Source organism: Psittacula echo (genome assembly GCF_963264785.1).
Source record: "Psittacula echo genome assembly, chromosome: 1".
Classification (NCBI taxonomy): Eukaryota; Metazoa; Chordata; class Aves; order Psittaciformes; family Psittacidae; genus Psittacula; species Psittacula echo.
The window spans coordinates 98,937,344-98,960,807 of NC_137735.1; the positions used below are offsets into that span (position 1 = coordinate 98,937,344).

The following is a 23,464-nucleotide window of genomic DNA, read 5'->3' on the forward strand; positions in this document are numbered from 1 at the left end:
ACAATTTTGGAATATGCATTTTTGAGATTTTTCTGTTGTGCTTTAAGGTGGTTTCTCCTGGAGAAAAATAATGCATAGAATACACAGCTAGGTTTAACTGAATGTTGCTAAGGATTTTGGTACGCATGCTGTAGGGCCAAAGGATGTGTTATTTATGAGAGACGGATTGAGAAACCCTATGTGGAGTCAGTGCTACAAATATCAAAGGGCAGGAAATGTATTCTTACTGCATGTATCAGTGGTGGTTTGGTACTTCAAAAGCAATGTGGTGTAAGCTCATCCAGGTGGCTTAATATATTGGTGAATGTCGGTATTAAAATACTATTTCAAAATATCATTTAAAAATAGAATTACTGTAGAAGATGGGAAGCCCCACTTGTCATCTTAGGATTTAAACCTCTGGTTCATGTAGCTAGTTATTTTAATAACAGCAGTAGAAAGTATCTAAACCTCATTCTGCTGCTACAAAACACTGGACAAAGATTTGACAGATTGTCAGGTGCTATTTGAGAGATTAATGTAAGGACTAGAGTGCAGACATTAGAGGATCAGACTATATTTTAATTTCTTTCTGTGTTAGGATATAGGCTTCCAGAATGTCTGCCAAACCTCCACAAAGGCTGTATTTCTTTCCTTTTGGAAGGCTGACAAATAAATGTTTTCTCTGAAGTTTCCTACCTATTTTCTTACATACTTACGTGGTCATGGTATCTGTAGTATGAACAACTCCCTGTGTCAAAAACTCTTGCTCTTCCCAACGTGCCAGGTCAATAGGATTGGGAAATTAATTTTCTTTATTAACTATGTTCTGTGTGCTTATGTGAAGATACTACTCTCAGAGGTGCAGGCAAAGAAATTAATAAGACATTTAATTTTAGTGAGATGCATGTTATGAAATGGTATGTAGTTACTGATGCCATCAAGCCTGTAACAGATGTGGATATAGCAATACTGGGATGTTTGATCCATCTGTCTGGATGCCAACCAGGGAAAACAGCTGCTGCCCTAGTCCTCCTGATTGCATAAACGGGTTTGAAACTTGTGTTGTGGTCAGAGCAACGGGTTGGTTTGTTGTTGTAGAGGTCCAGCTGTGGTGATTAAGGGCAGGGCTCCTGATGAGTACCTCCATACAACTGTTGTCCCATGACTTGCGTTATTCCTTTTCAATTCTGATGGCTCTCCTTTTCTCTGCCTTTTTGCCTCCCCCCTCTGACCAGTCTTCTCCAGAACAAACAACCCACCGTTGGTTATCTTTTTTCCCCACTAGTCCCAGCTTTTCTACATCCATAACCAAATTGGCTGTTTCTGACCGTAGTAATTTGTAATCCTGGCCTCATTTGACATTCCTGACAGTTACCTGGACAGTGTTGGCCTTGCAATACTCCCCAGCAGGACCCCAGTACTTCCCTTCAACTAGCTGTGAAGTTTGGTCATCTCTGACTCAACTCCTTCTTAACTGTGTGTGAAATCTGGCCATTCCTTACAGTGCTACCTGTAACCTGTGTCAGCATCTGACTCTGTTGTCACATCTGGTAATTTCTCATGTCACATCCAGTAGTTTTCCATGTCTTGTTCAGTTATTCAGGCCAGGACTGAGTCATCTGCCTGCAGCCTTAATAAGTACTCTGAGTAGTTCTAACTACTAAGTCTAAACTTAACTCACCATGTGGGTGCTGTATATTAACAAGTAAAGGGGATTCTCTTCCTTGGAAGAGAAGGTGGCACTTTGGAAGAAAAGCCTGTGCTGGAAGAGTGGGCTAACAAGAACCTTATGAAGTTCAAGGACAAGTCTAAAGTCTGGCATGTGAGTAAACACAATCCAGGAGTGCAGGACAGGCTGGGATCCTTCCTGGCTGTGGAGCAGCTCTCTAGAAAGGGATCTAAGGGTCCTGGTGGGACCAAGCTCAGTGTGAGGGAATAGTGTGCTGCTGCAGCAAAGAAAGCCAACAGGATGTGGGGTTACATCAACAAGAGCATCACCAGCAGAGATAAAGAAGTCATTACCCTGCTCCACTCAGTTTCTGTCAGGCTACACCTGGAATACTGTGTTCAGTTTCAGTTCCTGCTGCACATAAAAGATGTGGGCAGGCTGGAGAGGGTCCAGAGAAGAGCCACAAAGATGATGAAAGGACTGGGAAGCCTGACATATGGGGAAAGGCTGAGAGAACTGGGTTTGTTCAGCCTAGAGAAAAGAAGGCTCAGGGAAGACTTTATCACCATGTTTCAGTATTTAAAAGATGGCTACCTCCCTTTTTACAAGGAATCACATGGAAAAGACATGGGGTCATGAGTATAACTTACTCCTGGTGAGATTCAGACTGGACACAATAACAATTTTTTTTCACAATGAGAACAATCAGCCACTGGAATAATCTCCCCAGGGAAGAGTGGATTACCCAACATAAGACACTTTTAACATTCAGCTGGTTAGGGTGCTGGGACATCTAGCCTAGGTCATGCTTTGCCAAGAAAGATTGGACCAGATGATCCTTGAGGTCCTTTCCAACCTTGTATTCTATGATTCTTTGCACTCATATTTTTTCCCTGGTAATCAGCAGTTTTATAGTTAGGAGAGGAAATGGCCATGGAAGGAGACCAACATTACAGGTAACTGAAAATAAATGATCAGGCAGGTTTGGTCAGAAGCCTACAGGTTCATGAGGAGTCAGTGCAGAGATCTTGGTATGAATTTTGAATCAGATACTTCATCATCATGGTTGTGTGTTTTGACTAAGGTATAAATTGCAGAGATAAAGTGTTCTTCTCAAATGTGAATCTAATAGAAAACGGACTTCTGTCTGGTCTTTCTCTGGGGACTGTGCATGGTAGTATGTGATGTGTACACAAGTGCACTTGGTGCTAATGGATAAGAGGAATTGTGCCTCTCTTCCTTCCAATTCTATGCATACTTACCTAGCAGTAGGCACCTCCAGGCTTGGACGGCAAGCTAGATATACAGGGACTTCTGATTTTTATCTGCCATCTTTAAAGTATGTGTATCAAGGGTATTTTAAATTTTGTTTTCAAATAGTAAGAAAAAAATTATCTATGCTCTGGAACCATTAGAATGTCTCTGAGATGTCTGCAGTTGCACTGTGCCTACACAGTTTTGTGTGTGTGTGTGTGTGTGTGTGTGTGTATATATGTAGGTAGAAGTATAATTTGCTTAGTGGACCAGAATTAATAAGTGACTGTGGTTGGAAGGATCTATCTGTGTTAAAGAAGATTTGGAAATAAATAGAATAGTATGAAATGCAATAGTCTGTTTTCAGATTGTCATTCTCTATATAGCAAAAATAATCATTTGTCATGGATGTCATTTTACCTCACTGTGGTTGTTTAAATTGTCTAGTTGGAGCTAATCATCTACAGCTCATGTGTAGTCAGTGGAGAGGAAGGCAGCCATGGCTGCAGAACATTATAGATAACTAAAAGAGGTGAGGTGGGTGACTTTTTTGGAGGAGCTTCACTGTGCCTTAACTATATAGATAAAGAATTGATGACTAAGTTAGAATACATGTTAGATTTTACATTGCTGGAACTCGGGAAGTGAACTCTACTTTCTGCATGTGTGTTGATTTCTAATCCGTGTCAGCAACAGAAGTGTAGTGTGGAGAAAGGAGTTATGTGTGCCTATAGCAGGTTTTAGTAAGTCACCTATCTTCCAGGTGACCTGCGTGAATGAAAACCCAGTAAACGTATGCTTCTTGCCTGAATGTATGCCATTAAATAAAAGAAACTGTTAAAGAAAAGCATGACAATAAAAACAATACTTCAGGAAAAATCCCTGTTGGAAATTCACGGAAGCTGCTTCTTGAAGAATATTCCTGTTTCTATCTGGGGTGAGAACAATTAATTTTTCCCCAAATTATGTTTAGAGTGGAGAATACTGTGAATGCAAAATAGGTAGCTTCAGGAAGGAGATGGGGCTTTCCAGGCAGTGTTGAAAGGATGGCAAGCATGCCACAAGACACAGCATCAGAGAAACCATGCTCTAATCAGTTCAATCTGCTTCTCCTAACTAGCGTGCATGGTTAGCTGTGATGGCTGGAATGTACAAAATTTACAAGGAAAGATTAATAGTTAGGTAATAGCAATGTAGGGAGAGTTCTCTGCAGTAACTCTTTGGTTTGTATGTTTTGTGCTTTTTGGTGAACAAATACAGCATGCCTAATTTTGAAAGTGTTATTTTTGAATCATTGCAAACTTATACAGTAACAGGGTTCCAAAGAGAAGATAAATTGATGTGCAGAATTCATTTGGTTTTGTTAATTTGGTAACTTTGTTCAACTGTGTATTATTGGCAAATAAGCTGTGGCCTGCTAGAGCCTGGAGTACCAGGCAGACTGTGCTGGGTCCATGATTTCAACCAGAAGGAGAGACTTTGTCCCTCCAGGATGCAGATAGAGGAGGAATAGAAAGGTATTTTGTTCTGGTAACATCAAGAGAAAAGGTTAACCCATCTCAGCAGGGTAAGTTTTTATCATTGTATATAAAGGGTGTCACACACACTTTCTTTATATCTTTACAATCTCAAAGAACATGCATCTTTTCAAAATTTCTTTCTGTCATTCCACAAGCGGGGACATGAAGTCTTTATGTATCATGCTGTTATCTCCTCAGAGCCTCTTTTCCCAGAATTTATAGCCTTGACTCTATCATGTTGCCCTTTGTATAAGCTATATAGTGACCAAACCCTGCCATGCCCTGGAAGAAGGGCTGTGCTGCAGCAGCTACAATATGTGGAGCAACTATTACAGCTTCCCAAAGAGCATCAACAAGAAATTCTGCTCACAGAAATTGTCATCTGTGATGGGGTAGGTGAGTTCAGAGTGATACTTGCCCTTCTTATGAGGTGCTTGATAAAATAATTGAACTTTTTGAACTCAAATTTGAAAACTGAAGCTCAAAAATAGGAAACAACCTGATTTTTTTTCATGAAATATAACAATTTTTAAAATATAGTATTTTCCACCAGTGGCTTCAGGTTTAAACTTCCTATGCAAACCACAAACATATGTTACGATGCCTCTATGGAAAGCTCTTCTGTAATTTTGCATGGGGTTGTCTATGATGCTTTCTGTCATCATTTCACCATTTGCTGTTGAATGCTCTTTTACTGCCTGTGCCTGGTAATAATACAATGAGTCAAAACTTGAGACAAGAGAATGTTTCAGGAAATGTATAGATTTAAGTGGGAGTAATTTACTTAAAATAACATAACTGGTTTTGTAGCACTACTTTTGTGATTGAACCATTGTGCTGCAAATAACTTGAAAAAAGACAACAATGGGCATTCCTACTCTATGTGAAAATCTTGTATTTTTTACATTGCAGACCTCAATATGTTGTAAAAGATACCGTTTTATAGAGGAATTTCTGATTGATGTTTTTTTAAATATCATCATAATTGCTTCATGTTTCCTACTGTCCTTGGGCTGTCTGTGGATAACAGAAGCCAAGCTAAAGGATCTCTCCCAGCAGTTTCTGAATCCTGCTGTTTGAGTATCATAAGGGACATTAGAAAAATACCCAGGCCTGAGCTGGGGAGGCAAAGTGGAGGTGACCCCTGACATTTCACATTTAAGTTTTCCTCTGATTCGGCCTCCTTGTTATTAGCAGTGTGTAACTTGTTAGACATCTGAGTTTGCTTAGTTACAGCTACCAAATATGTAATTTCAAAAGGGTTATTCCAGTTAGCTGAAAGGTCATGTGGTGTCAAAAATCTTTTGCATGCTGATGCTGATAAATTCTGATAAATTTTTTTTTGCTGTCTCTGCATAGGACTAAATGATTCAGGTATCTTTAGTGTCTCAATGTAATATATTATCCTGTTCTACGTTTTCTTGTACTTCTTTTTCTTAGTTCTTTAAACTGTTTTATTCTTCGTTTTGAAGTGTGGAGCCTAGAACTGGGGCCTGTGATGTTGTGTTCTGTAGCAATGCTCTGTACAGCCACATTACCTGAACTTTGAGGCTTGCACATGAGTTGAAACTCATTGAGGTCTATGTCATCTGTGTGTTGGTTCAGTCTGACCATTAGTTAAAGCCAGACAACTGGATCTCAGGACAAAACAGCTCAGTCATGAAAGAGGAGTTAACTTGCTTGTATGCCCTGCCTCCAGACAGGGAGGGCACAATTTCATGGCAAGCTCCGGAGGTACTGAGAGATGCTTACTCCTTGTAAATAGGTTGAATGTTTTGGGGTTTTAAAGTGTTTGTTGGTTGGCTGGTTGTGGTTTGGTGGTGGTGGGTTTGGGGCTTTTTTTACTCCTAGCAAGCAGAAGAAATGCAGAATCTCTTGACCAGTGTTCAAATGCTATCAGAGTAGATGGTTTGTAGGAAATCTCTTGGCTTTTTTGTGATGCGCATCCTATGAAGTCCAGAGGGCCCCAAGAAAGGAACACACAAGCCTCAGCTTTCGCTGTGTTTGGTGTGATCTGGAAACTGTCAGAAAGGTGGGTCTGGAGCAGTGGCTAGAGCACTGATGCAGTGGCAGTGCTAAAATACTGCCCACTGAGATCTAAGCAAGCGCTCTACAAACCTGATGCACATCTGCTCTTGCCACCTTTGCTCTGGTGTGTGTCAAATCAGTAATGATCAATTAATCTGCTTTTATATAAGCAGGATTCTTTATTTTTAGAAAGAATCTGTAAAGACTATCTCAAACGCTTGCATCCACTGCAGAAAAGGTCACAGAGCAGCTGGTTAACAACGTTTGGATAGGCAACCAGTGACATAAGGACTATTTCAGGGTTATGTATTACAATGTTCAACCTAAGATATAAGCCAGATGCTGTTTATTCTCATACAGGTGCTTACAGAGATTGTCTCTTTCTAATTTTTCCCACCTTTTATTATCCCCTCCTTTTTTGCTACAGTTGCATTCTTCTGATTTAGTGCCTTATTTAGTTTGGAAATGCTCTTCACTGGCAGAGCAAGTCAAGAGTGCTTGTTTTTGCATCTGGATATTACACATGCTTAATATTGAGACTTGGAACATTCCCCAGGAGGATACCACTAAATAAAAAAGAATGTCAGAGAAAAGTCTGCATGCTAGAGATAGAACATAGTACTTTAGATACCCAGCAACTCAGTAAAATTATTTTCTTCTATGCAAAGTGACTTTAAAAACATGACTCTAAATCTGTTAATGCTGCAGTGCCTCTAGATCACAAATGTCTGGTATGAGGAAAAGTGTTTTTATTATTTTTTTTAAATTGCCTTTTAATATCACCCTGAAGTTGAAACAAGCACTGTTTTCCTTTGTTGTATAGCATGTTTTATATTCATGTGGTTAGTAATTTTCTGTGGGTTTGCTTTAATGGAGGTTTGCAAGGGCTTCCTCCTTCTTGTCTTGCAGAGCACGTTGTATATCGAGCATCCTCTTGAGATTCTGTAGATGAAAGGAAACAGAAGGATAGGACTGAGGCAGCATTTATTTTTTTTTTGCCTTCTCTCAATTTAAAATTCGCCTTTTTTCTGCATGATCTCTTTCTAACACCTTGCTGGCGCCAAGTTACAAAGAGCCCTCCCATTTGAATACTTTAATTTTGCCCAAAAATTATTCAGAGATAAGACAACATTAATTAGATGAGTGAAATTAGGAGAAACCCTGACCTTATCTGTCATTGTCTTAATTGTTAGGATTTGACAAAACATTTTTATAGTCCGTTTTAAAACTTTCCAGTTGCTTTTTCTGATCTTCTGTTGGTTTTAGTCCAAGCAGCAAGGGGAAAAAAAGTAATCGCGTTTTAAAAATGGGAAAAATGTGGTTTTTAGAACACTGAGATTAATAGCTGAAATGAAAGTCAGTTTTGACACTTGAAGCATCTTTTAGTATCTTTTCCTTTGAAACTGCCTGCATTTCAAGAAGGGAGTGCATCTTTAATTTATTAGGATATTGCATGCCTAATCTCATATTGGGTAACTGCAGTTTAAAATAAATTATAAGTTTTGCATTTGTGAAAAGCAATAAATAGTTTTTAGGTGATTGTTTTGTGTGAGTGCTAATGATATAATTTATAAATGTCTGGCTTTCACGAAGTATTATGTAGTAAGTACCTTTTTAAAATTAGATATATACTATTCTCTTAAGCTGTATGCCCAATACCTGGATGAACCTTGGATTTGGGTGCCTGCTGTGGTCAGTTCTTGCAATGCTACCCACAGACTCAAGAGACAGCAGTAGTGGTGCAAGACATGGTGCTGGATAGCCAAAGGGGTTGTTGAAATTTGACCACTTTGGATGAGTGGGCTAAAAAGGAGGAGGGATGTGGACCAGATGGCCTTCAGAGGTCCCTTTTAACCTAAGACGTTGTATGATAATGTGGATTAATGAATTCTTGATGTGGGTATCACCAGTGAGATGGAGGGCTGGCAGGGAGTACTTATGGCTTGTACAGGAAGGTTAGATATCCACTCCTTTTATACACTTCCAAAGAACATTCTGACAAGCTCTGCGATTTGTGCAGCTGAACACTGACTCCACAAGCAGCAAGAAGAAGCAAAAAAAACCTCATCCTCTAAGAATTTGCACTGTGTATTGTTTGTCAGGGCTGATCTCCATTTAGAGCTGGATGCTGAAGGGTTTGTTTTGTTTTGGTTTGTGTGTGTATGTGTCTATTTTTACTGAAATTCATATTGTCTGTAACTCAGATACAGACCTATATAGAGATTCCTTTGTGCTTTTTAGTCATCATCTGATGTACCTGGGAACAGCCTGCTATTTCTGGCCTGAGAATACTATGAGTTGTAGAAGAATTGTGATTGATTTTTCTAGGATGAAGTATCATTGAAACTGCAGGCTTTGAATTATTTAGATATCATACAGTTGCACATATTTTCCAAATTTTGTCATGTGTTGGGCCAAAAGTAGCTACAGAGTTGTTCTGTACCTTGTGCAGAAACACATGTGCATGTATATACTCCCCACACATAAGTGGGAGTCATTTCATCTCATTTAATCCACTTAAATTTGATGTGCAATTAAGCTTATGTTTTAGATTACTTCTGTACAATCTGAAGAGAGATTGGCACTTCTAACAGCTGGTTTCACTTGTATTTCAAACGTCTGTCTTAAGAATGGAAGAAATGGTCCTCTGCACAGACCACAGGGGGAGCTTCAACAAGATCCCTTTTTTAAAATGATTTGGGTAGGGTGAGGCAAATCACATTAACAGCTTTGTGCATGTAAAAACAAAGATAAAAAACAATCTCATTCTCTAGAGACCATCTAATACAGCATCCGATACATTTTAAACCTGTAAGAGTTTTATTTCTGTAAAGAAGTTATATTTAGATTACTCACAAAGTGAAGAGTAATCATTCACCAGTAAGAAAATGGTGAGTAGTTAAGTTGACAAGTTTGTCAGAAGGATCCAATCTATTGAGTTATGGTTAATCTCCAGAGGAATTTTGCTGAAGTTAAGGAAATTTTACTGAATATGGACTTGATCCCAGGATCCTTAACGATGTAGCATTAAATTAGATAAACGGTGCAAAAATAACATGTTTGAACAAGAAAGCTTTCTCTTGGTGCCTCCATTTGAGGATCTGTGCCTGGAGTTTGTCCAAGAAGCACATTGTTCTTCCAAGAAACTCACTGTGACATGTATGCATATTACTACAAAGGTTTTGTACTGATAGGTACCCTAAAATACTTTTAAAAGATGTATTAATGCAGTATACCATGTTATGTGCATCTATTGTTGCCACAAGTGAGGAACCTTGGTTTTTAATTTACATGCCATTTGGTATTAGAAAGGGCTTTGTGTTTTGTGTTCTGTGGGAGATTGCATTATCACAGCAGAACTACCATTTTATGCAAAAGCTCTTGCTAGCCGCTCCTTCAAATACATGGCTAACTGGGTTCTCTCAGGGTTATTTGAGATGAATGCAAATACTGGTATTAGTAAAAAGGATCTTTATGTCACTAGTCCTCTATTGCTATTTTGGAGTTTTATGACTGTTTCAGTGCGCTATCGTTGAAGGAAAGTGTTGTTCGGCTTGATTTCCAAGAGCTTAACTTAGGTGCCACCAGAAACATGCCTCAAGAAATCAAGGAGTCTTTGTGAGTTTCTTTGTGTTTTCTGTTAGCTTGAAAGCCACAAGAAAATGCAAGTCCTTCAAAGGAAATTGGCCTCTTAGCACCCCTCCTCCCCCAGTCTAACAGATTTATCTCCTAATAGAATTTGTAGTCCAGCTGAGTTGCATTATAGACTTCTCTGGCTCTTCTAGTATCTGTGTCAATTATCAATCCTTTAATATTAGACACTTGCCTTGGGGCTTAACATTTACTGGGCTCCATGCTTTTTTCTCTTTTTTCTCCTCTCTGAAAAAGAGACCTTACCTCCCAGACTAGTTCTCTTGAATCTATAGTTACAGGAGAGAAAATCAGAAGCTAAATGGATTTTTGTGACTCTAAGGTTTTTCAAGCTTGTGGCTCTTCTGAGCAAGATTTGACAAGATGCTTCTGTGGCAAAGAAGGTATAACAGACTGTTGCTTTACTTTGTTTAGTTCTATTTTTACATTCTGAGACAAAAGTCGTCTTTCTTTTACTTCTTGAGATGAAATCTTAGGTGATAACTTCTTATCCCCTACTAATTAGAAGGGGAGGGATATTCTATCATTTGTGTTATTGTAGACTGAACTGTAAAACCCCAAAATTGTCAGCAAATAAAAATATTATTTGCTTTTGCTACAAGTATAGGATTGTGCTTTTTATTAAAAAACTCCAAAGCCACCTACCCCTGCCCAAAAAAACCCAAACAAACAACAACAGAAAATACCAACCCCAAAAAACCCACCCAAACAAAAAAACCCAACCAAAACAAAACCCAACCCAAGCCCCTGAGTTGTGTTTATTGAAAACCAGGGCATTTTCAAGCAGAAAAATAAGGGAAGCGTTAGGCATTTGTATCTCAGTGCCTACATATTTTGCATGTGTAAGTGCATAGGGAGGAAAGATCTTATCAGGAGGCAATGGGTTTGCATCATGCTTTGAAACAAAGTATTTTTGCATGGAGAGAACTATACATGTGATAATTTTAAAGGAAGAGTTATCTCGTGATTTATTCCAGTGTTGGTAGGGAATTTATTACTGCTTGTATTCTTGTTGTGCCTTATTCATGAGCCAGGAGTCTGTTGTGATGGATGCTCTACTAATACAGAATAAAAGTCTGTCCTTTTCTTAGAAAATTCAAAATCCAAGTAGTGTTGGCAAAGTTATGACAATTTACCATGCAATGTCCATGGGTAATTTTCAAGTGTAAATATTTAACTTGGAGGAATTCAATACTTGAAGTGAGAGGAGATTGTGCGCTTGCTGTCTTCACTGAAACTGACTTGTTTTTTTCACATTGCTAGTAGATTATTGCATCTTCTTGAGTTAATGGAATGCAGCAAAAAGGCCCTCTGTTGGAGGGGGAGATAAAGGAAAACAAAGATCTAGTAGTAAATGAAGCATGGTTCTTGAATAAGTTTGGGGTTTTTTGTTTGTTTAGATTTTAAAAAAATGTTTAGTCTTAACTATTGCAAACAAACTGTCTTAGATCATGTATCTTTTATGTGTGTGTTCTGAAGCCCCAAAACAATTTACAGGAAAAATTCTTTAACTCTCTTATCTGGGGCTAACAACTACACACTGCGTTTTAGTCTGACATGATGTTTAGAAGTGTATGTGTGTGTTATAAATTTTGTGATAGAAAAAGCCATAGCGCAGGTTGCAATCCAGCTTTCATTATAGCTCCTATCTCTACTTACAAATTACCTACAGAAAAATCTTCTTTTTGGAAAAAAAATGGTGTAACTTTAGCAGGTAGTTGTTAGAATTAATGTTTTGTCAACTTAAAAAAAAAAACAACCAAAACCAAACAAAAACCACAGTCAAAGACCAGGGAAATAAAGAAACACATCCAAAACATGCTCTAAAGAAAGTGAATGCTATATGTGTGCAGCACTGCATTCACTAGGGAAAATTTCCAAGGATGTCAACTAAAAAGTTAATAAAGATTTCTGGAGAAGACTTTTCTCCAGGACACCTGGTCTAAAAGACTTAGAGCGTGGGAGGTACTGCCACCAATCCAGGAAGTCAGTAGATGTGCTTCACTGTCTCTATGGTTAGAAAGTGTTTTCAAAAGCATATAATAAAGTTTTCTTACTGCAAAAACATTGCTTCTGCGTATTCACTGTGAGTAGGGTGATAAATATTCCTTTTCTGTTCTTTGAAATAAAACACACATTTAGAAATATATATTAAAACATATATATATGTGTATATATATATAAAAAATACGTATATACACACACTTGTGAGTATAAAAAGTCTTCATCTTTAGGAGCAACAGTCTAAGTTCTGGCATTCCCATTTCTGTCACCTTGCCTCATTGCTCATGTTTTTCTAGGCCGTTGGTTGGTCTCCTTGCTCTTCTCTGGGCAGGCTCAACTAAGCCATATCTTTCTTGAAGTGTGGAACCTGAAACCGCCCACTGTATTTCAGCAGAAGCCCAGCCAATGCTGAGCTGAAGAGAAGGATTACTTGCAGTGTTGCACAGATTTTATCCCTATTTATATACTACATTGCGATGATTACATTTTGTGGGAAGAAGGCAGTATGACAGTATCAACTTCTGTTCTGTTGGGGATCCAGTATAACCCCCAAGGCTTTTCTGGAAATAATTTAGGCGGATGATTCATTTTGCTTAAACACTTCGCATTTGTCCCGGCTGAACTCCATTCTATTTTTAAGACTTTTTCTCCAATTCATGAAGTTCATTTTGAATTCAAATCCTGTCCTTCAGTGTATTTGTTTGCCTCCCAAATTCACAGTTACCTGCTTGTTTAATAACACCATTCACCATTTCATCATCCAGGTCATTAATGAAAACAGGGAACAGAATTGGATCTGGGGCAGGCACTTGGGTATCTCCATCTGTTACTTCCTCCAATTTAGAGTGTGTACCAATGATAACTGCTCTCAGGCATCCACTGGTTCTATACTCATGTTACAGCAATATTTTTCTTGCTCATATATCCCTATCATCCTTGTGAAACTGTCATATAAGTCACAATAAAGTCAGGAGACATGGCACCTACTGCTTCCATCTTGCATGTGAATTCTGTTACCCCATTCTGGAAGGTATTAGTTTCCTTTGACACAATGTATTCATGACAGATCCATGTCTGCTGTCCTCCAAGTACTTGCATACACTTGTTTATTTTATTTACTGTAGATCTTTTTCTGGAGACTGAAGTTCAACTGGATTTAAATTTCTCCCTTTCCCACGTTTTTATGTGGGGAATCCATTCACACTTCCTCAGTCCTCTGTCTTCCATGAATTCAAACAGCAGCTAACAGCTTTGAGATTACTTCAGGAAGCTCTATAAATATTCTAGGGTATTCTGTGGAATGGTACCTAAGTAGCGGAAACCATGGACATTATCTAAGTACTTCCTAGCTTGTTTCCCATTCACAGTTGGGGATTAATTGTGCTATTCACCTGCTCTTGATGGATTTTTCTTTTTTAGTAAAAATTGATGCGAAAAGGTCATGTAATACTTAAGCCTTTTTACAGTCATCTGTCAAATGCTCTTTAATCTTTAAGGCCCCAAACCAAGCCATTCTATGAGTCTATGAAATTTGTTCATATACATGGACTTTTCTATTTAATTACTACTCAGACGCTTAAACTCATGAACCATAGCGCAGAAGTCCTAGAGAGAAAAGGGTTTTGTGCACCAGCTGGACAGAGTCAACAGTAAAAATTCTTGCTAAAGGGTGATAAGGATTAGTAGGGTGATAATGCTGTGGATCACAGGGCTTAGTGAGTTACTGCATTTGGGTGGGGGATGAATCTCCATTTCTCAGTTCTGGTCAACTTCCAGCTTAATAACAGTATAAACAAATATGACTAAAGTGATTTAGGTATCCTGAAACGTTGTTTCTAGTAGGGAAATGGAGTGAAGTATTTTACCTGCTACACTGCAGAATGAAAATAGCAAATCCAGTAACTGCAGCTCTCTGGTTACAGCAAAGTTTTGTGGTGTGGGAGAAACAAATGCCACAGGTGAAATTTAGCATGGTGCCTTGCAAGTTCAATATGAGCTGTATTCTGCTTGCTTCCTAGGAATTAACCCTAAGCATTTAGATTGCAGGGCAGAATTCCATTTGCCCTGGAGCTTTGGCTATGCTGTCTTTGCAAATATTTCACTCATTTTTTGAATATACTTTCTGTGAAGCTGTGAGCTTCACTCTGTAATGTAAGCTATTTCTATAAACTGCCTATAGATCCAGTCATTTGTCTCTGCCATTAGTTGTTTAGTACAGATAGAGTCTGCAGCCTCTGAGCTTCATAAAACAGAGAGATCCTTATCAGTAATCAATATTTGTAATATTTGTTAATATAAATCTGTCACTGCTGACTCACCTTTTGAAATTAATTTGAGACAAAGCACTTTACCATGAACACCAGTCCCATAGTAGAAGCAAAAGCAACAAAACCACTGTAAGTTGTATCCTTAAGTTTGCTGGCACATCAAGTCACAATGCATAGACTTGAATCCTCATATGAAACCTAGCTAATAAGTAATAATAATGAAGAAGCTTGACACATTCCCAAATTGCATAAAAGTCTTCATTAAGATGCAGCAGCTGTTTATTTCCAGTACCACATGGTCTAGTCAGCATGATAAGAACACAAGTGGTGATGGATCAGCAAGTTTGCTTTTACTGGAAAACACACACATCTTTCTTATCCACTCTAATGGGTCAGTATTAAAGAAGAGCTGGAGTTGGAGAATAATTAGAGTAATTTTCCATTTATTTATCTTTCCAGCATGCCTCAGGCTAGGGAGGTCAAGTAGATGCTAAAGAGGAAAAACTGCATCTGAAACTGGTCTGAAAATAAATACGTATCCCATGAGTAGTGCTGTGTACAATCTGCTTAGCCTTAGAAAACTAAGTTTGTCCGCCAGTTGATTGCCTGCTTCATCGAGGAAATCTGCTTAGCCTGAGCAATTCCAAAAGCTCTTTTTCTTCAGTTTCAAATTCTGAGGGGTGTGAATTAACTATTTCCCAATTTCTTGTTTCTTTCAGCTTTCCCTTTCACGTATCAGAGTCGTATTACTCACCAGCTTCCTTTGGCTGGTTTGCAACTAGGAGGTTTTTCAGTGTGCAGAGACAAGCTCTAGGTTTTCCTGCTCTGCAACAGCCTGGCAATCTTATGTCAATGCCTGACATAAAATAACATCTGACTATCATGTCCTTCCTTGTGATTGAGTGAGATGAATTTAAAAATCTTGTATGCTTTCTAGGTAGAGGCATATCCTGTTGCATTCTGTGTGTCAATGGAATTGTATTTATTCTACCTGCTTTAATTCATTTTAGTGCAGTCATTGGTCATTGCTGTGATATCTTGGCACTGCACATGCAGCTATGAAATATTCATCTTGGGTAATTATTTCTGCTCAAGAGCAGTTTGCCAGTTCCCCAGTTTTGAATGCCTTTCATCTGATATTTTAAGGAAAACGGTGTCATGTGGTCTTCTGTTTGCTTTGCCTAGTAGTCTATAAGATTTCATCTGATCTACTTGGTAGAATCGTATTTCTATACTAATCTAAAGTGGAACACCATCGATAGTAGACTTCGAGCTTGCTTTGAAATATAAGGTGATCAAGCAAAGTACTGAGTTTATACTGTCTGCTGTTTGCAAGTAAATTTTTTCTGAAGCATAGTCTCTGCTGATCAGAAAGCACAATCTCTTGAGTGTGCAGTGTTTTGAAACTGAACTCTGTGAAGGAACAAGGTCTGTATGGAGTCTGGGCTTCCTTTTACCTGTATCTCAATGATACACAGGCAAGTCCACAACAAAAGTTCAGTGGTCTCTGAAATCTTACATGGCATATCTAAACAGGAAGTTCTTTCTAGTTAAAGTTCGCTGTTGTGACTCTATGTAGATTTTATGTTGCACTTGTTTAACATGGCTTACATTTTCTTCATACTATGAAGTGTTTGTGGCAAAATTCAGTTAGCCTTTCACAAGTTCTCATGTATCTCAATTGAAGCATACTCCAAGGAGAAAGGGAATCTGAAGTTTCAAAATTCACTCATCTTGAAGTGATGGAAGTTTTAACTCGTATTGCTAAAAAAGCCTCACTGAAGAGGCACAGGCAACTTCACTGTCTTTACTGAAACAGTGGAACAATTGCACTAGCTTGAAAGGGTGACTTTCATTTTCTGTACTGCTAAGATCCTAAATATCAGCCACATGTCACTTGACATATATATCCTATTACTGTGTGTGGACAAAAGCGTATACTCCCTCAGTTTTGGGTAAAAGATGCACAAAGCTTGAGACTTCTAGGTCTTAACATTCTTGTTAATATATGCCTTTTAGATGTGACTCCATTGATTTCAATAGTTTGGCTATCTTAAAATCAGCTTTATAAGGTGTTAGTTCTAGTTTCTAGATATATTAGTTGGCCTAAACTGCTTGCGTGGTATCCTATAGAGCACAAAAGCCACAAGCCCTTCCTTTGTTTTCCAGTTTCTGCTTCAGTGTACCTTCTAGTCAGGCTGTTCTTAGGCTGGATACAGCAGCCTGCAAACGATATGTACTGTTTGCAGAGAGAATTACAGTCATTGTTAAAATTTCACTTTACCTTCAGGCATTATTGAAAACCTAAAGATTTTCATGGCAGGACTTGAGAACTTCATTTGGGTTCTTTGCCAAATAATAGCATTGTGCTGCATGTCTGTGTAATAAAGTGATGAGAACTAGCCTCCCCTTTTGAGCTTTCAAGCAATCCAACTTGCAAAATCAGTGAGTAAAAAAGGAAAAGAGGACAGTTTCTTTTCTGTGAATCCCTGCGGATTGCGGTGATTGGAGGTGCTTCTAATAGCTCAGTGTCTGTTGGGTCTTGTTGGGAGACCTGCAAGACAAATGATTATCCTGAACCCTAGTTCTTCCTTTACTGATACTTAGGGTACTGATACTCGTGTTTTTAAAAACCGTTTATTTTCTCTGCTGTTAAAAAGTGTCCGTACAAATTTCTATTTTTTTATCTTTTCCTTTCATAGGTTCCAACTATGGGAGTCCCCGTCCAGCTCATGCCAACATGAATGCCAATGCAGCTGCAGGGCTTGCCCCAGAGCATATCCCTACTCCAGGGGCAGCTCTGTCCTGGCAAGCCGCGATTGATGCTGCCAGGCAAGCCAAACTGATGGGTAGTGCTGGCAATGCAACAATATCCACAGCTAGCTCCACGCAGAGGAAACGGCAGCAGTATGGGAAACAGAAAAAACAGGGTACCACCACAGCTACACGTCCTCCCCGGGCACTGCTGTGTTTAACACTGAAAAATCCCATCCGGAGGGCATGCATCAACATCGTCGAATGGAAATATCCTTTTTGATGTTCTCATTTGGAAAACAGCAAATTGTTTGTGCACATCAGGCGCTATTCATAAGTGTGAAGAAATCAATACATTAAGTTGAAAGGCACCACTGGGAACATAAAGTACATGAATAGTTTTTGATGTCTTAACTAAGATCATTTATGCTGGGGAAAAAAAAAAAAAGAGTTTAGAGTTTAGAACTGGAGCCTTAACTGTACCCTGGTGTAAGAAATGGCTGGGAGCTTAAATGATAAAGGTTAGGGGTTGAAATTTGCTTTTTTAAAAACACATGGCCAAGGCTGAAATTGATGGGAAATATGCAAGGTGTCTGAGGCCAGAACTGAAGTGACTTGATGGGATTGATAGCAGCTGCTGGCTTTCCTTACTTTTTTTTGCAGGCACTTAGAGGTGCCACCAGTTAAACAGCTGTGGTGCTTTGAATCATATGCTTTTTTTGTTAAACACGTGGCATCACACTTTCTACAGTACGGAGAAAAGAATGGGACAAAAGGAGGAGGGAAAAAACCCAAACATGTAATAAGACCATGAAACAGGGCTAAAGTCTGTTCATTATTTTGGAATTCCACTTAATAAGGCTCACTAATGTATGGTAAGAGATACCGGTTATCTAGAAGCAGGGTAAAAGAAAGACAGTTAAAGTAATCCTGCAACATGTACAAATGGAGTATAGGGCCAGATCTAGTAGTCTGAACAACAGACAGCCTGTCTGAGATGATAGATGATCACCACTGACACAGAACTGCAGAATGTAAGGGTCAGTGCTGCTTCCCTGGAAAGTCAGTGGAAGTTTGGCCATTGATTTAATTGTGTGGAAGAAGAAAATCACCCAAGTCTGATCAGCACCGGCTGGAATTTAAGAACTTGGTGTGAAACACAAACTGAAATAAAGTACCCCTGCCTCGTGTTCCCAAAGGGAAACTGAGCCTTACCCTGAGCAGTAATTGTCAGTAAATCGGAAGCTAATGGGCTCCTTCAGAAAATACAAAAAAGAAAGCATGTTGTTAGGGATAGATAAGCGTGTCAAGGGAAGGCAGTACAGAACTTGGCAGTAGTTAATATGATAAAAAAATGAATGATGGCATTTAAGACAGTGTGATAATATTGTTCCTTTGGGGGTCTGCTGGGACATTAGAAAGATGAAAACAGAATATGATTATTATGTCTTGATGACATGGACATATTTTCCAGATTAAGAATGTGTTAAAATGTTCCTGTCAGTTCTTAGATGTCCTTAAACTACCTGCCTGCCTATTCCTTTCTTCAGATGCTAATTTTTAATCCCTCTGATTAAGTTTGTGACTTTTTATCCCTTTGGACATAGCTCTGGTATTTTAAGTGTAAGAAGATGACTAACAGGATGAAGCTGAATATTGGCTCACTTGCCAGCACCCCAGTAACCATGTCTTTAGAAAAAGAGCACAGAGTGACATTTGATAAATGAATAAGATCAGCAATGAATGATGGGAATAGTGTGCTGTAAAACAGGATACAGCACTGCTGGGATCAAGAGAGGACCAAACAATGCAATTAAAGCAATCCAAAGATGCTGATGATTGCATTTTATGGTTTTGTTTGCTTTAAGGTGAGTTGATGGAAGTATTTTTATTTTCCATCAGAACCTCTCATTGGACATCTAGTGTTTATAAATGTGAAACACATCAATCACAAGTAACAATATTAAAGGGTTGTGATGAAATTTAATTTTATTCTGTATTTTGACTTATCCTAATTGCTAAAAACTACTGAGAAAAGCTTAGCTTAATTTGCTGAACCACTCAAGTCTAGGCATAGTAGATATTAAATATCAAATGGTACTTCTGCGGTGTTTCTTATCCAAGAGTTCAGAGCCTGAAGGTGCAATTGCACATAAGAAAAAGTGAAATTAAGTAATTGCTTTACTTTGCAAAGATTTAGCTGTGTGTTTAATTTTCCGCCCTGTGTGCAGTGTATTTGTAGAGTTTACACCATTTTGTTTTTACAGTGCAAAAAGAAGTTGAAGAAAATATGCATAAACAGTGGTAAGTTAAAAGATAACAATCCTGTCAAAACCAAGAAGTCCAGGAAAAAAGTTATTAAGAAAAGGAGAGCTTATGGAAATTCAGGTGTTTATACAGTAAACACTATATATACAGCCTGAACTTTTTGAGAGGTCCCATGGGTATTGCCCTCATCTGCTTTTCTTCATTTTCTTCATTTTCTTCAGTGTGCTCATATATCTCCTATTATTCATAGGTTTAAGCAAGGTAGTCTGGCAAGTTTGGAATACTTCGACTATTCCATATGTGAAATGTAGAAAGTATCTGAGCATACACAGTGTCCGGATGCCTGGGATTTGTGTGTATCTTGCAGTTCATGCTGCTGCACATCCCAATCTCCAGTTCTTTCCTGCTAAAACCTGCTGAGAACAGTAGTGTGCTGACCAGAATCATACATGCTGTGTTGACATTTGGCAATGCTGCAAAGCCAGTCCCATGGTATATAAATTCATGCTCAAATGCACTCTGTGGCACAGGTTATGCTTGGCATTCTCCCTGTCCTTGTCCTGCTTTTAATTCCCCTCCAGAGTACTGGTGAGTTTTCCCAGAGCTAGCTTCCAGGATATTCTTGCAGGCAAGTAAATGTAGACAGGCTGTAAATCTGGTCCCTAGTCTGAGTTTGGAGGCACTTCACAGCATTTAAGTTTAAGAGGTCCACAAAAGTAGATGAAATACAGTGCCAGCAAATTGGTCAGTAGGAAAATGTCTTTTGATCCCAATGGACAGTCAGTGGAGCATCAAGGCCGAGCAGGATTTGCTTGTTGAACATCCATGTGGTGTTTTCTCTAACAAAGTTGATGCTGATCTGAAATGCCCTGGAATTGGTGCTATTTTCTCTGTCATAAGAACTCGTAGCTTCCTGTTGCACCTAATATAATGTGTAAGCACATTTGTTTTCCCTATGAATACTAAAGGAAATCCAAATTAAAAAGAAATACTGCCTAAAATAATTCTTAAGCAAAACAAGCATACATGGCAATGTGCAGTATAAGCACATATTGGACAAAACTTTTTTCTTTTGCCTCAACAAACCTTATCATCATTTAAATGTCTTCTAACTGAATGTATGCATGTATTTCTTGGGCCTTGGCATGTAACTTTGAGATAGACTGGGAAAGGCGAAGGTAGGGGGGGAGGAGAGAAATACAACACCAAAAAAACCACCCAAAACTTTGGCTAAAATTGTTTCAGGGTTTGTAAATGCAGATGGAAAAGACCGAGGGAAGCTAATTGTAAGACGAAAGATGACAGTCCTTCTAGAACAGGCTTCTGCTATTAAAAATAGTACAGCCACACTTGAAGGAAAATGGGGAAAATGCAATCTAAATAAATAAAGGAAGAAAAAACTTTTAAGAAATCTGTGTTTACTCTGGCACGCGACTGGCCTACACTGCTTTTGACATATTAGGAAGATTCTTGGCTGGGAGCTCCTAAAAGCACTTAAAAAGGCATATGTTTCTTTTCAGAATATAAGGGGCTTGGAATGTTTTCTTTAAACAGAATTCTTATAAATTTTTTTTTCTTTTTTATTTGTGTGTGCACATTTTGGAACATTTCCTTAACTCCATTCCTCAGACCATTTGAAATAATTATTTTACTGACTATTTTTGCCAATTGTGTGGCCTTAGCTATCTATATCCCCTTTCCAGAAGATGATTCCAATGCCACCAATTCCAATCTGGTAAGTCCTTAATGGTGTTTAGTTTTACTATTTTGAAAGTCCTTTTAAGAACTGACCAGAGAGACTGTTGAAGATAGGGAACATAAATGTACCTACCAAAGGTGAGAATGCAATAAAGTAAAAATTGGATTGGAGTGCTGTGTCTCCTCTTCTATGTTAGCATCTGCTTCAGTTGAGCTGGCTTTAGAAAAGAATGTTCCAAAAATTGTGCGGGTGCCGTATGTGATGTGATTTTGGTTAACAACTTTCTGCGTTCTGCAAAAGTGCTTGGTAAGTTTTAAACTGCAGGTATTTGCGGAAGAAAACTTTTAATCATGGATTATATGATGGGTTTTGTCTTAAAGTGCCATTGTGAAATTGATCCTGTCCTTGTCTCAGGTGATACTAGAGAGCACAGCTTGATGCCTAATTTCTAAGGAAATACATTAATTCTTGCATTGTAGAGATGTGTGTGGTTGGACACTGTTTGTGGATTTTGGGGTTTTTTTGTTTATTTGGGATTTTCTTTTCTTCCCTGTTGTTGAGGAAAATAGCTTTTCCTCCGTCACCACTGATGCCAATGTTGGTACTTTGGGATAGGACTGTCTATATAAAAAGGCAAGAGTGTTTACTTTTGGCTTAGCATGAAGTCATAGCAAAAAATTCTGTTCAGTACAGACACAGCATAGACCAGCTCTGGAACACAATTCATTGAATTAGCAAAAAACATCTTTCTTTCTCTCAAATATGTGAACAAATCTCCGACTTGTCTGGTTGGATCAGGATGAAAACTTGCTCCCAGAGTTTAAGAGTTGGGATACTCCTTCCTGGTTAAAATTTACTGAGACATAAGAAATTTCAGAGCAACAGAGGAGGAAAACAAAAGCCATACTTCCAAAGTAGGGATAATTGGGGTAGCTGACGGACGTTGTAATTAAAATGATCCATGCTGTTCTTGGAAGTCAGTCACTTGATTAAATATCTCTTGGACTTACACAAAACAAATTGCAAACTTTAGGACTTTGCTGGAACAGTACTTCTGTGTTAAAAAAAAGGGAATAAAAGATTGAAGTTTAATGGTTTTCCTCTGTAACTCCTTAAAGCAGTTTAAAAATAGCAGCAGGAGGAGATAAGTGATTGTTAACTTTTAACTATTCTTTCTATTGACAGGATTTGTGATCTTGTCTTATTTCTCTTTTGCTGCTATCTTTTTGTTAGCTTGACTTAGTGATTACCAGTGATGAATCGTGGTGTGTATATTTAAGGCAATTCAGTATGGCACCTTTCAAAATGAGTATCTTTTAAAAAAACATTCAATTCAATTGATTCTCTGGCGATAAAAGACAGTATATTTATTGCACATTCTGACTTCCAAGGTTGCAAGCGGAGCAGAGTGGAAGTTTAGAGAACTCCTTAATTTGTCTTGAGTTTAATTTTGTGGGGGTATTTGTCTTACTTCAGTGAGGAGACTGCTGGCTTATACTAGGTTGGGAGTATATTCTTAATTGAATGAGGTTTATTGAAACTGTTCTTCTGTCAGAAAATATATGCACTTCTGTGAGCTGAATTTCTATTCTGCATCTGTTTTCCAAGGCATTTTTGAATCATTTGGTCAGTCTACCGAAACACTCATGTTATTTGTGAGTAGGAGTTTAAAAAGCCAAGCCAAGCAAGAATCATCATCTGAGGAAAGTTTAGAAATGTTATAGCAATGAAGGTGAGGAGGCATTGTTAATTTATCTAAATAGCAGTTTTAGAGAAAGAGGGGGGAGAAGAAAGTAAATGGAGAGTCTGCTTGACTACACATTGTTCTTTGGGTCTTAATGAAAAAAGTAATTAAAAATGGAAAATGAGATACTTAGTATTCCATGAGGGGGTTACACTAGTGGAATTAAGACTCTATACTACAGAGGAAACCCTGGACCTCCAACTGCCCAGTAGCCTTTGGTTCTGTGGTATCGTTAGTCCCTTGTTGTGGTTGTTTTGTGAGACTTGTGGTTTTGTTTGCTTTCTCAGGCTGATGTACATATATCTTGGCATATATATACTGCTGTTTGGAAACAGCTTTTTGCGTATGTCATATGCTGCATTCTGAAACTTTTCATAGAATTGTGAAGAGTTGTGTATTGGGATGAGTGAGTAAAGTACTGAGCAATAAGGAGGGGAAGGGGAGGCAAATGGGTGAAATAAGGGTGAAAAAATGTGTTAGTTGTGTTTTGGAATGGGATGAAAGCGTAGATGAAGCATAGAGTTAAAGGGAAGTTATTCCAGATGGTAGGAACTGCAGAAGAGTTGTTGTTGTACTCACTTCTTGTTATACTCACTTGTTTTTCACTTTTTTTTTTTTTCCTAC

At 38.4% G+C, this 23,464-nt stretch overlaps 1 protein-coding gene across 1 annotated transcript in view; it reads left to right on the forward strand.

Annotated features, from left to right (window-relative positions):
- Positions 1-23,464, forward strand: part of CACNA1C (calcium voltage-gated channel subunit alpha1 C) — a gene marked incomplete at both ends in the record, with an annotated part of 484,825 nt that overhangs the window by 55,383 nt on the left and 405,978 nt on the right. Inside the window, 2 exons of the mRNA XM_080614946.1 lie at positions 17,078-17,399; positions 21,027-21,132. Coding sequence (XP_080471072.1) covers positions 17,078-17,399; positions 21,027-21,132 — 428 coding nt within the window. The remainder of the gene's footprint in view (positions 1-17,077; positions 17,400-21,026; positions 21,133-23,464) is intronic.